This window comes from Nicotiana attenuata, chromosome 5 (assembly GCF_001879085.1).
Source record: "Nicotiana attenuata strain UT chromosome 5, NIATTr2, whole genome shotgun sequence".
Lineage (NCBI taxonomy): Eukaryota > Viridiplantae > Streptophyta > Magnoliopsida > Solanales > Solanaceae > Nicotiana > Nicotiana attenuata.
Window position 1 is genome coordinate 9,957,520 of NC_031993.1, and position 13,014 is coordinate 9,970,533.

Consider the following 13,014-nt stretch of genomic DNA (forward strand, 5'->3'; position numbering starts at 1 on the left):
AAAAACAAGAAGCTATACCTTAACGGCAAAAGTTACCGTTAAGGTATAGCGTCTTGTATTTAGACGCTATACATAGAAAGGTAACTTTTTTTACACTTATTAATGTATTTTGAGTCCCAAAAAATAATATTTAGGTTTCGAACTCTTAAATATTGCTTGTAGTACCTTCTAGAAGTTCATACAGAAATTTGATCACATTTGAAGTTGATTTGAGGTGATTGAGATCGAATCTTTCAGCTGAAAATCAAAGAAGAACACAGTTACCTAATAGTATACGACTACGGTATGCAATATGTTGTATGAGTATATAGCTATATTGCAACAATATACTATTATAGTATACTATATACTGCAAGGGTATACTATAATAATCGAAGAAGAACACAGTTACCTAACAATATACCATTACGTTATACAATATATTGTAGGAGTATATAGCTACAATGCAACTGTATACTATTATAGTATATAATATACCATAACGATATATTTTAATAATGTGCAATATACTACAACAATATGCTGTAATGGTATACGATATACCATAATACTATACTGTTTTAATGTAATAGTATAATGTTGAATAAAGAACATAAAACATCATTTTCATATATTGTATGCTATTTTGGTATATAATATATAATTCAATAGTATATAGTTTACTATAATAATATTTTATTATAATATACAATAAGATGTTATAATTGGATTATCTTTTTATTTTTTAAAATTTTTAACTGGATCCTTTTTAAATATTTTAATAAAGTTCTCATTTTTTACAAATTTTTTGCTTAAAAGAGGTGTTAGATGGAATTCCATGGAGATGTTATTTATTGTATTAAAAGTATATGATGGAAATAATAATTATTTCTCTCTTCTCGATACTTAACTTATATGGGCAGCCTACGATTTCACCTCTTGTTGTGTTTCTCAAGTTCTCGCTTCCCTCCTCCTTAGGTAATGTGTCAAGAATAAATTATTGGGCACAATTTAACGTCACGGTTTAACAATTGCCTCTTATGACTTTCCATTTAACTTTTTGAAAGTATAGCCACAATCACGATTACCCTTTCACCTTTCACTAATAATATTACCTACAAAAATTGCAATGGGTAAAAAAGATAATTAATTTGGTGGGTAGAAAAACTCCCTTTATTTATGGAGGCATCATCCAACTAGCGGGCTAGCAAAGAAGTAGTAGAGGAGTTGGGCTTGTATGCACGAATTTTGGGCCAAATGGTTAGAAAAAAGAGAAAATTTCATAAAGCACTATCTTTTGGTAGTAATTAGCCATCTATATTATATTACGGATTATAGATACCTTTTGTGTGGTTATAAGATGTATTTGATGTATTTAAGCTATTATATTCATGAATACAGTAGCAAAAATAGGCGTGAATCAGGGAAGTCCAGCTAATCAGTTGTTGTATTCGAGTGTATTCGACTGTATTTATGGAGTGAAACATGGGATTACAGCTGGACAGATTATTGTATTCAACTGTATTCACGACGTGAAATAGGGGATTACACTGTTTTAAAACGGAAAGTGAATCAATTAACATAATAGACTCCTAATATAACTCAACAAACTCAATTATAACACACAAATTTTGTATATTCGGTTATAAAAAAGATTCTCAATCGAAAAATACCCCAAAAATATAGCAATCTTCAGAGAAATTATATAATACATCTGAATACATAAATTATATTAATTAAAAAAAACATATGAATACATTCATGGCATATAGCGAGACAGTGAATATAATGAAATACATAAAATACAGCGGGATACATTGAAATACAATAAAAAAAAAGACAGTGAATACAATGAAATACATGGAATACAACGAGATACATTGAATTACAATGAAAAAAAGACAATGAATACAATGAAATACATGAAAATATATTGAAATATATTAACAGAAAATCAATTAAATGCTGAGCAACATACATTGATCTTCCTCAATTTGAATGAGTACTCAAGAAAAAGATGGGATCTTGGACTTGGTATACGGTCTTTACTTTCCCTATCAATTTCTTCGTCGTCTCTTTCTTGTTTGTTTTCCGTTTCACAGTCATCTTTTTTCTCTTCTTCATGTACATCGAATCGTATGCGGCAATTTATACTCCCAAAACCCTTAAATCATAGTAATAGCTGATTAGCGAATTGTATGTGGCAATTTCTCTTCTTCATGCACATCGAATTGTATGCGGAAATTTATACTCCCAAAACATTAGAAATTTTAATGGGATGGGGAAGAGAATGAGATGTATCAAAGTAGAGAGAGAAAGAAAATTATGTAACTGATTAGCGTATTTAGTGGCTTAGGGCTAGGAGGTAACCAAAATTAAATATTTTGCTATAAACCTTAATAGGTATATATAGAATATAATTTTTTTAAATGGTATTTATTTAAAATAAATAAAGTGTTAACCTTTGCTATAGGAGTTAAAAATTCCTAGAAAAAATTATAAAGTATAGCCGCTCTAAAAAATAATAATCAGAAAAATAAATATTAATATATTGATACATAATCAGTATATGTTTTTTTTAATTTATATATTTGGCTATTATAATTATTTTTAATTGATCGGTCAAAGGTGTAACTTTTTTCTCCTCTTCGGGCACGATATATTCTTAAGGCCCCATCCGAGTCTCCTTTCAGACTTGTTTTTTTTCATCGGAAATTTTCCTTCCTATACCATATATGAAACTTTATTATCAAATATGTGCATAGTTCTAATTTACCGCCATGTTCACATTTTTTCTACAATTATTATACCATTCATTAAATACTAATTATTAGTAGCTGAATCTTCCTAATTAGGTGCGCTACAAATCAGGAACAGAATATTCTAATTGATTTAGCGACCTTCAGATCAAATTTGAAACGGAAATCCTTTATCTTCAATTTAAAATCAAATTACATAGACTCTTTTCTGCAAAAACTCTATTCTTCGATATTTTCCCACAAATCAAAAAAAGACAAAATCGTCAACAAATTCGAATCAAACTGTAGAAATCAGTTCTGCAAAAGCTCAGTTCGTCGACTTTTTTCCTCAATCCACTTATCAAAAAAGCGACAAAATATTCAACAAATTCAAGTCAAATTGTAGAAATCAATTCTGCCGATATTCTGATCTTCGTCTTTTTTTCTTAATCCAAAAAATCAAAAAAGCGACAAAATATTGAACAATACCTCAGCAACGACAAATTGTAGATGAAGAGAAAATTTTGTAGTTAATATTTTTTTCCACATAGATTGTAGTTTAATTGTAGTATAAATGTAGTAATTATGTAGATACCCTTACAAATAATACTGCTTTATACATACTTAAACTGATTTGTAGTATATTTGTAGAATTTTTGTAGAAAATTTGTAGATGAAGAGAAAAATTTTGTAGTCAACATTTTTTCAGCATAGATTGTAGTTTAATTGTAGTATAAATGTAGTAACTATGTAGATACCCTTACAAATAATACTGCTTTATACATACTTAAACTGATTTATAGTATATTTGTAGAATTTTTGTAGAAAATTTGTAGACGAAGATAACAATTTTGTAGTCAATATTTTTTCAACATAGATTGTAGTTTAATTGTAGTATAAATGAGTAATTTTGTAGATAATCATGAAAACAATATTGCTTTATACATCCTAAAACTGATGTGTAGTTTATTTGTAGATAAATATAGGAATTTTATAGATATTACCGTAAAATCAGACTTCCATAGAATTTGAAATACTAGGATTAGGGACCTCTTTCTTGATTTTTCTTGATTTTTGGGTGAATGTGGTCATAATACACCCAAATCGAATGAAGGTATATCAGCTTCTATAGCTTTTTTAGGGCTGTGCTTTGAAGGTTTGTTCTTCTTCATTGAGATGAACTTTGAAGATTTCACTTCAATTTTAACTGGTTCTAGAAGAAAAAGCTTGAATTTGTACATTAATGGTGGGGGTTATATTAACAAATATGGTTTTAGCAGAGGGAATAATGATTTTGAAACGTGGGTGTTGGGTGATACGTCGGTGAGGGTGTGGGTTTGGGAGAGAGAAACGTGGGGAGAATGGGGATTTGGGGAATATACGGTAGCTTTAATGTAGGAGTAATACACGGTACAATTAATGAACCGTTAAAACACCATATAGTATAGAATTGATAATTAGGTATAATAAAGGTAATTAAATCAAACCTTCAACATTGATGGTAATATAGTTTCATATATGATATAGAAATGTAAAAATCCCTTTTTCATCCATAGTATTAGTATATTTTATGATAAATTGATTTTTTTGCTTCCTCTTCAACTTCTACTTCTCTGCTTTATTCGGCTATAGATTTTTTATTTTGATGTTTCTATTCTTACATCACTAGTAGTCGTACCCGCGCGATGCGCGGTCAGTATTAAACAATATTAGTAAAATTAAATCATAATCAGGCTTGTTTGTACATATTAGATTGTATTGCTTTAATAAATTTAAATTATCATCTTATTTGTCAATACGATATACCCAATAATAAAATCTCTATTAAACTAAAAAGACTTATATAGTTATTGAAGAACTTTTTTGTTTTATACTTTTCTTTATTATATTGTCCAATGTTTTGTAATTACACATAGTTAATACAAATATTTATTAGCATGTTACTTTGTGTAATATTTTTGTCTGATCGCTTTTTTTCTTTTTTTGTAATATGAGAGAAGACATATATTTTATTAATCTTAAAAAAAATCAATTTAAATTTTATTCTGTTGTTCTCGATAATATTATCTGAATTTTAATGAATAAAGTATCTATTAAATTAAAGGGACTTATATAGTCATCGAATAATTTTTTTGTTATGTATTTTTCTTTATTATATTATCCAATATTTAGTATGATTGCATTGTTAATAGAAGTTTTTATTGGCATATTAGTTTGTTTAATATTTTTGTCTATTACTTTCTTTATACAATATAATTGACTATATATATATATATATATATATATATATATATATATATATATATATATATATATATATATATATATATATATATATATATTATATATTCTATAATGATATATATATTTGTTCTTTGGTTGTCTAATTGTATTATCCATTACTTAATTTTGTTAAATTGACATATGGATTATTAATAAAAAACCAATTTAGCATAATAACTACTCCCATATATATACACACACACCACTACAACTATATTAGGAAGAAATTACTCTCCAATTTAAATTGGTAGTTTTTTATTTTTTGTTTTTTTTTTATTTTTTATTGTAAAATAATTTTAAAACTCCTATTTGAATGAGTAGAATACTTTTTTGTATTTTTATTTTTTATTGATAATTATAAGATATCTATATTTATTAATTCAAGTAGTGTAACCAATTAATTCAAAATTTAAAATTCAATAAAAAGTTAGTTAGAAAAGTAGTATATTTTGTCTTAACAATGCCACTTGGCTTTTTGTTGTTAAGACACTTGTCTTAATGTAGTGGTTTTGCTCCTCATATTCTATATAGATAGATACTTGATCAAAGAGCTCATTACTTAATTATTGTTTACTGGTGGACGAATATATATTTGGGATCTTTATACAAATAGCCGTACGGATTCAATATTTACTTTTTCTAGCTGGTAATTGGTATACATAAATTATAACAGTAATTATATATACATCTGTCGCCTATTATAAGTTTAAATGGTTGGGTCAACTGCTATGGAGAATGTACTCAACATGCCGCAAAACTACGTACATTCATTCCTTACAATTTTCCAACTACTTTTACATTACAGACCCATAGCCGATTCAAGTCATCAAACAATAAAGATAAGCAAAACATAAGGTCAAGGTAACAAAACTCAAAAACCAAAAACTAAAAATTTTAGGCTACGTCACAACTTAAGTTATATATATGCATGGGAGATCAGAAAAAACCAATATTCCTTTTTTATGCCCTTTTTTTTTTCAAGCTCTTAATATTTCAATATTGATGCCATCTCTTTCATCTCAAATAAAATAAAAGAAAAGAGGAAGATCAGAAGAATCAGCAAAGCCAAAAACAAAAAAACAAAATTAATTAATGAAACACTTCAATCATGCTCCTTTTCTACCCAATCTGGTCTTCCTAAAGTGAACTCCAAGCTAGGATTTCTCTGATCCAAACTGCAACCTACATAGCTCACTGGCCTTGAATATTCACATTCCTGCAATATAATATCTTTCACACATTTACTTCACTTAATAATGATCATTTTCACTGCGGCTAAATAAAACCTCAACGTAGTGGCGGAGTTTATTAAAATCAAAACTCCAGCCTATGGGACACATGTGGGAGAAACGGGGAAGTCTCATTTGATAGACTAGATCCAATACGCTAAAGTCTTTGCAAAAATAATTAAGAATCTTGTAAAGATTGCTCCTTGATTTTAATTGTCTCGTTTAATATTGAGTGGTTTCTGAAATTTAGATTAAATAATTACAATTTGGGCTAAAAAAAACTAACATTTGATAGTGCTTCCATGCAAATTAATTAAGTTGACATTATTCCGGAATTATATGAGAAAAAAATACTGCTTTCTAGGGTCATAGATAAATCATGACTATATTAGTCCCTTTGTTTCAATTTAGATGATATATTTTGCTTATCGAGAGTGAATTTGACTAAAATTAAAAGCCAACCTGAATTAGTTCAACTTAGTATTTTAAAATTAAAATTCAGAAATTCAAAAACTATACGAAAAGTACTATAAATTGCAATTTTTCTCATGTTTAATTAAAAAATATTAAATGTTGGTCAAAATGCATATAGTTTGATTATCAATAAGCGAAATGTATCATCTAAATTAAAACGTAAGGAATAATAGATTTGACACTTCTACAGTATAGAATGAGAAAAGAATGAGGGAAGTAGTACCTCTATATGGTGGCCAGATCTTTGTTGAGATGGAAAAGAGGTTGATCTGACGCCATTCGAGTCACTGAAGTTAGCTTGTGACCATCTTTCTCTACTGCTGAAAATTCAAGTACAAAATAAAGTTTTCAGCCTGCGTTCGATAACCTTATTAATGAAGCACGGAAGTAATCTACAGTCAAAGCTCTCTATAACAGCTTCATATATTATGAGATTTTTGCCCAAACTGTTGTTATAGAGCACATACTATATTATAACATAACATGACTATTAACAATGTTATTATAGAAAGGCATGGTTGTACAACGTAGATAGGACCAGTTGTAAATAGGAGACGTCCTCCTATCTTTGGTGTAAGTTATACTACAAACCCAACCACACTAGTTCTTTGGTTGACTAGCTAAATATACCATCTTTAGTAAGGATTGAATTATTATTTCTTTATAAGGTTAGTGACTTGACCTGTGCATAATATATACTAGATGCCTTTACTTATAAGGTTTTAGAGCATACTCCTTAAGAAAGATATTTAATAGCCTTAATTATATTATAAGACTATTTATCTAAAATATCCACTATATATCTCTTAAACGTTTCACTTAATTAACCATAAGCACATCAAGCTGTTTTAGGCTTCTTTCATCTCTCTCTCAGCTTAATTATCCCAGCCTTTAACTTTTGTTATAGATCCACTCTTTAGCCTGTTGAGAAGAATTAGGCTTATTCAGATTCTTTCATATTTATGTGGATTTTCTGGACTATGTATGCTTGCTTTGTAGAAGAATTAGGAATATGTTTAAGGAATTCACCAATAGAATAAAATTAAGGAAAATGACAATTTCCAGAAACAGTTTTTCCAATACGTAGAAGCTGCATATTAACAAGATATGATTGTTTTTTAATACATATATTAAACAAAACACACACAGAAAAGACAACACACGCCTACACGAACACCATGCAAACTTTAAACAAATACAGTATTATTATTTTGAGAAAGGGAGAGCACTAATTAAGTCAAGATACAGGTCTTTTTTTGGACATATCTGTAAAAGTCTCCTCGTGAAGAGAATAACAACAAAGTAAAGTAAAAGGGGTTTGTCTATTAAATTAAATAATTCCAAAATGCAAAGAGAAAGAAAAAGAAAAGATAAAGTGCTAGTTGCAGTAATTAAATACTACTATTATTTCAATACTATCTTTCTTTTTGTGATTCAGGTGAAAAAGAAATATGAACCCAATTAAAGAATAGAGTATATAGTACTATAAGATAATCAAAAAAGAAGAAAAGAAGAGGAAAATGAAGCAGAACATAAAGTAAAAGCTGTCACAAGACTCTTTTATATATTCTTTATTTATAAAATGATGTACGTGGGTTTGCATTTCTAAGATTCAGTCCATGCAAAAGAAAAAGGAAACCTGTTACCCTCTTTATCAAATTCTATTCATCACTCCATCATTACTTCAAAAGCTGTAGGTGTGACATATTTAGCTCATTTTTCAGCTACTTATAAAATATTTACAAGTATTAATTAGTATTTGTGATGAAGAGAGTAACTTATAGGTTACGGTTTCGAGCCGTAAAAGTAGCCACTAATGCTTATATTAAGATATATAGGTTGTCTTACATTACACACCTTGAAATGCGACTTTTTCCCGAATACTATGTGAACGCGAGATACCTTGCATACCGAGCTACACTTTTTTGATGAAGAAGAGTAGAGGAATAAAAGAAAAAAAGGGGCAGCCCAGTGCACTAAGCTCCCGCTAAATGCGGGAACCGGGGAAGGGCCGGACCACAAGGATCTATTGTATGCAGCCTTACCCTGCATTTCTGCAAGAAGCTGTTTCCACGGCTTGAACCCGTGACCTCCTGATCACATGACAACAACAAAATGAATAAAAGAAAGGATATTTAAGTTAGAGTTTAACTACTATCCTCTTACGATGTTTTATCAGTTCACTTTTACTTATTCTATTAAATAAGTATTGCTCTATTTTAATTTCATGATTACAAATTGACTTTTTACGGAACAACCTATAATTATTTTTTAGCTAATGTGATGTGTAAAGATTTATTGACACGATCAATATAGTTTAACCTATAATATGACAGGTTAATCACCATTTTAATTGTCAATTATTGCTTATCATAGAGATTCACACGTAATTACCTACAAGTGATATGGTCATGTAATAAATAATTACTTTTCTAATACTCAAAGGTTTATGTTTATGTGTTGTACCTTGAGGAGTTACTCCAAAGAGTAGGAGTTGTAGTTGAAGGATCATCAAATCCATCAGATGGTCCTCTCTGATCCAAAATCCTGTCTATTTTTAAGAGATCTTCTTCACTTGACCCATCTGATTGCCCTAAAAAAAAATAACATAATCAAACTCTAATACATTAACATCAATATAATGTACTATGGACACTAGTACAGAAGCCAATAATTTTTATTGATTGATTTTTAGTAATTGTTATGGTTTAAATGGTTTCAATAATAAGGGATAATGTTAATCATTAGCAGGAAATTACTACTATATAAAAACAGAAGTCTAGAGAGCAAGATTAATTAATTACCTGAGGAAGCTGCAGGTTTGTCAGTGGTTTTAACAGTGCGATACATCTGCATTGGAAAATCATTTTAGAGCTTGAGATAATTATTTAACAAATACTAAAAGATTTTCATTAACCATTACACTTATATCTCTCTAACATATAGATTCTTAAACATTATGTTGCAAAAGAAAAAGAAAGAAATTTTAGTACCATTCTACAGCAAGTATAAGTTATCTGCACTACACTGAAATATAGTATTAGTAATATTTTAACACCATTAATTTGAAGTAGTTACCTTCAATAACAACAGTTTATAATAAACATAATCTGTTAACATAGGAGATAGAGTAAATGACTTGTTATAACAACTTAAATTACGTTGATAGTGTGAATTTTTTTTACATTATCAGTCTATATTACTTAAATTCTTCAACATATAAACATCAATTTCCCATTACACACAAATCTCACATAGAAGGAAGCCTTGGAGCAACGGTAAAGTTGTCTTCATGTGACCTATAAGTAACGGGTTCGAGCCGTAGAAACAGCCAATAATGCTTGTATTACATTAGGCCGTCTACATCATACCCCTTATGTTACGATCCTTTCCCGAATCCTGCATGAATATAGGATGTCTTGTGCCCTAGGCTGCCATGCCTTTTTACATAAATCTCACATAGAGTATTTTCTTGGCATAATGTTGCAAAAGAAAAAGAAAGAATGAAGAGTGAGAAAGTTGAGTTCCAGAAATGGCTTAAATTTGACTTAAAAGCACTTAAAATAAGCAGATCCAAACGGGCTCCAAGTCAAATGTTTATTAAAAATTGATTCATTAATCACGAGGTTGATGTTTTTGATGAGGTAGAAGAAGTAATATAGCAGCTAGCTGTGTTATTATTATTGAATAATGATGACTTACTTTTGTCTGTTACAGCCCCAGTACCCCCTCCTATCATTCTTACTACAGTAGGATCTCTAATTTCCAAGTGTTTTCTTTTTCTCTCTCTCTCTTTGTTTTCTTTCTTTATCTCTGCTATACTATCAGAAACATCAGACTTCTTTTCTTTAATTCATTCATTCAGTCATTCACTGCATTCATCGGCTATTGTGCCGGAGGAAGAATTCACCCACAGAAAAAGACATAGAAAAGAGAAAAATATTGAAACTGAGTTTTTCTTTTCTTTATTTTTCCCTTGTTTATGTTAAAGTTTTCATTTTGCTTTACCTGTAAATGGCTTTTGACATGAGCTAGAGTGAGATCTTTGACATCCATTAGCTCCAAGACTGATTTTGGTGTAGCCCCTAATAATCAAGAAAATTCAAGATTAGACCTTTGTTATTATCCCAGCTAATAAGACATTATGTACTCAAAAAATCAAATCACCCAAAAAATAACATAAAAAAGAAAAGAAAAAACTCAAACTAATTTACGGAAAATAGCCTCTCTACCTTCCCCGGATAAGGTTAAGGTCTACGTACACACTACTCTCTCCAGACTCCACTTAAGATTCCACTGGGTTTGTTGTTGTTAATGTAAAAAAAAAACTCAAACTAAGGGATGAACAGAAAGTAAGAATTTCAAGGCTTTTAATCTAGGGACACTGATATGAGTTCATCATATAAAAATAAGTGCGAGTTCAATTCTCACCGTAAGTTTCTTTGATATTTTCTGAAAATCTTAGTAGTGCAATATTATGTATTCCAGAAATTTTAAAAAATCCCTAAAAATGAAATCTTAAAGCAAACAAAAAAACTCAACTAGGAGATGAACATGAAGTAAGAGAACTGGGATTTACTTTCATGGCCACCAAGAAGTTCCACGGCATGAACAAACCGAGCATGAAGTGAAGTAGTCCATCTCATTCTTGGCGCTCTCATACTCCTTTTTCCTGGAAATTTTGGTAGAAATCTTGATCTCATAAAACTATGAGAATTTGTTTCATTTGAATGACCTAATCCAACTCCATATTGGCTATGGTGATGGTGAAGTCTATTAGCCATTGGTATCCGATAAGCATTTGATAAATGATCAGAACCTCCATTGAAATTATAAGGTGAAAAAAGAGATCCAAATCTCTTTGGGTCTTTTTCCAAGAAATTAGGGAAAGAATAATTTTGATGATAAATTGGAATACCCTTTATAGGTCTCATCAAAGTACTCTCTGAAGAAACATCTAATAATGAAACCCCATGATTTATATTATTCATTTGGTTATTTGGTTGAAGCAAATAGTTGTTTTGGCTTTGATGAGGTAAAGGGTTTCTTGGAAAACTCCTATTTTCACTATTAAACAAGTTTTTTTCTTCATTAATGGCAGTGGGATGAGCTAAAGAAAGCTCAGTAAGACAATTTGTTGGCTTTGAAGATGGAGAAGATGAACTATTTGGAGGGCTAATGTGGAGAGAAAGATCAGGGATTGGATTTGAAGAAGATGGAGTTTGAACAAAAACCCCTTCTAAGGGCATTTTTGTGGATAAATCTTTGAAATAATAGAGACTTCAAGATTATGGTGACTTTGGCTTTTTCTTGTTTGTTAACTTCAAAAAAAACCTCCAAATTGATGAAAAATAGAGTAAAAGTTGCACACTTGATGAAGTAAAAGAAAAGAAAGAGATGTGAAAAGGAGAAAAGAAAGAAGAACAAACTTCAAGTTTGATTCTTGATGGTAGATTTAGGTTGGAAAAGTGAGAGAAATAAAGAGCTATTTGGAGAATGTAAAAAAGCTAAGTGTAAGTGAAAAAAAGAGGGCAAAGATTTAAGCTCTTTTATTCTTCTTTTAAGTGGACATGTTTGATAAAGAAGGAGAGAAAAAAAAGGAGAAGAACAACAAGAAAGAAGAAGGATAATGGTGTTTGTGAAAACAATGGAAAGAAAACCAAAAATCAGTTTGGTAAATCAAAGAAAGGAATCAAGTGGAAAGGCTTTATGGAATGAGAAAAGTAGAAAGGGATATGAGACTGAGTGTTACTAGAGACCACTGTTTATTGAGAAAATGACACTTGAATACAAGGTGATGAGGTTCCTTTCTCTTTCTACTCTCTATAGTCAAAACTCTGCAAATATATATATATATCCTTAATCAGAACTCACGGATTCCAACCCTGAATATAGAGTTTCCTTTGTTAGGAATCACTTTACTCTAAATGTAAAACTTTTCGGTGCAAATCTGGATTTAAATAGGCCTCAATGCGGATACAGGATACCGCGTGAGAGAATTAGGGCAGCCCGATGCACTAAGATCGCGCTATGCGTGGGGTCCGGAAAAGGGTCGAACCACAAGGGTCTACGCAGTCTTACCCTACATTTCTGCAAGAGGATATTTTCACGTCTCGAACTCGTGACCTTCCGGTCAAATAAGTCAAGATTCTCCTTCTAGAGACGGTAATAATAAAGCAACATAAATGGTAGATTAAAAAGAAAAAGAATTGGAAAAGATAAAGGGTCACTTTTTGATCGATTTTTCCTCTCCGTAGAGGACGGGTTAAAAATGGTTGATGGAGAAAGAGACACTCCTCTGTGATTCTTTT

At 30.1% G+C, this 13,014-nt stretch overlaps 1 protein-coding gene across 5 annotated transcripts; it reads right to left on the bottom strand.

Annotated features, from left to right (window-relative positions):
- LOC109225277 (transcription repressor KAN1-like) lies at positions 5,750-12,536 on the bottom strand. Of its 5 annotated transcripts, none has more exons than XM_019389888.1 (7): positions 11,283-12,536; positions 10,712-10,788; positions 9,508-9,553; positions 9,170-9,287; positions 8,749-8,796; positions 6,927-7,023; positions 5,750-6,216 (listed from the first exon to the last, which is right to left on the bottom strand). In XM_019389888.1, exons 1-7 carry the CDS (start codon positions 11,950-11,952, stop codon positions 6,103-6,105), a joined length of 1,170 nt encoding a protein of 389 aa, XP_019245433.1. In that variant the 5' UTR covers positions 11,953-12,536; the 3' UTR covers positions 5,750-6,102. The 5 variants fall into 5 exon arrangements, with proteins under 5 accessions (XP_019245433.1, XP_019245432.1, XP_019245431.1 ...); XM_019389887.1 differs by having other exon boundaries at positions 6,927-7,020; positions 9,170-9,296; XM_019389886.1 differs by having other exon boundaries at positions 9,170-9,296.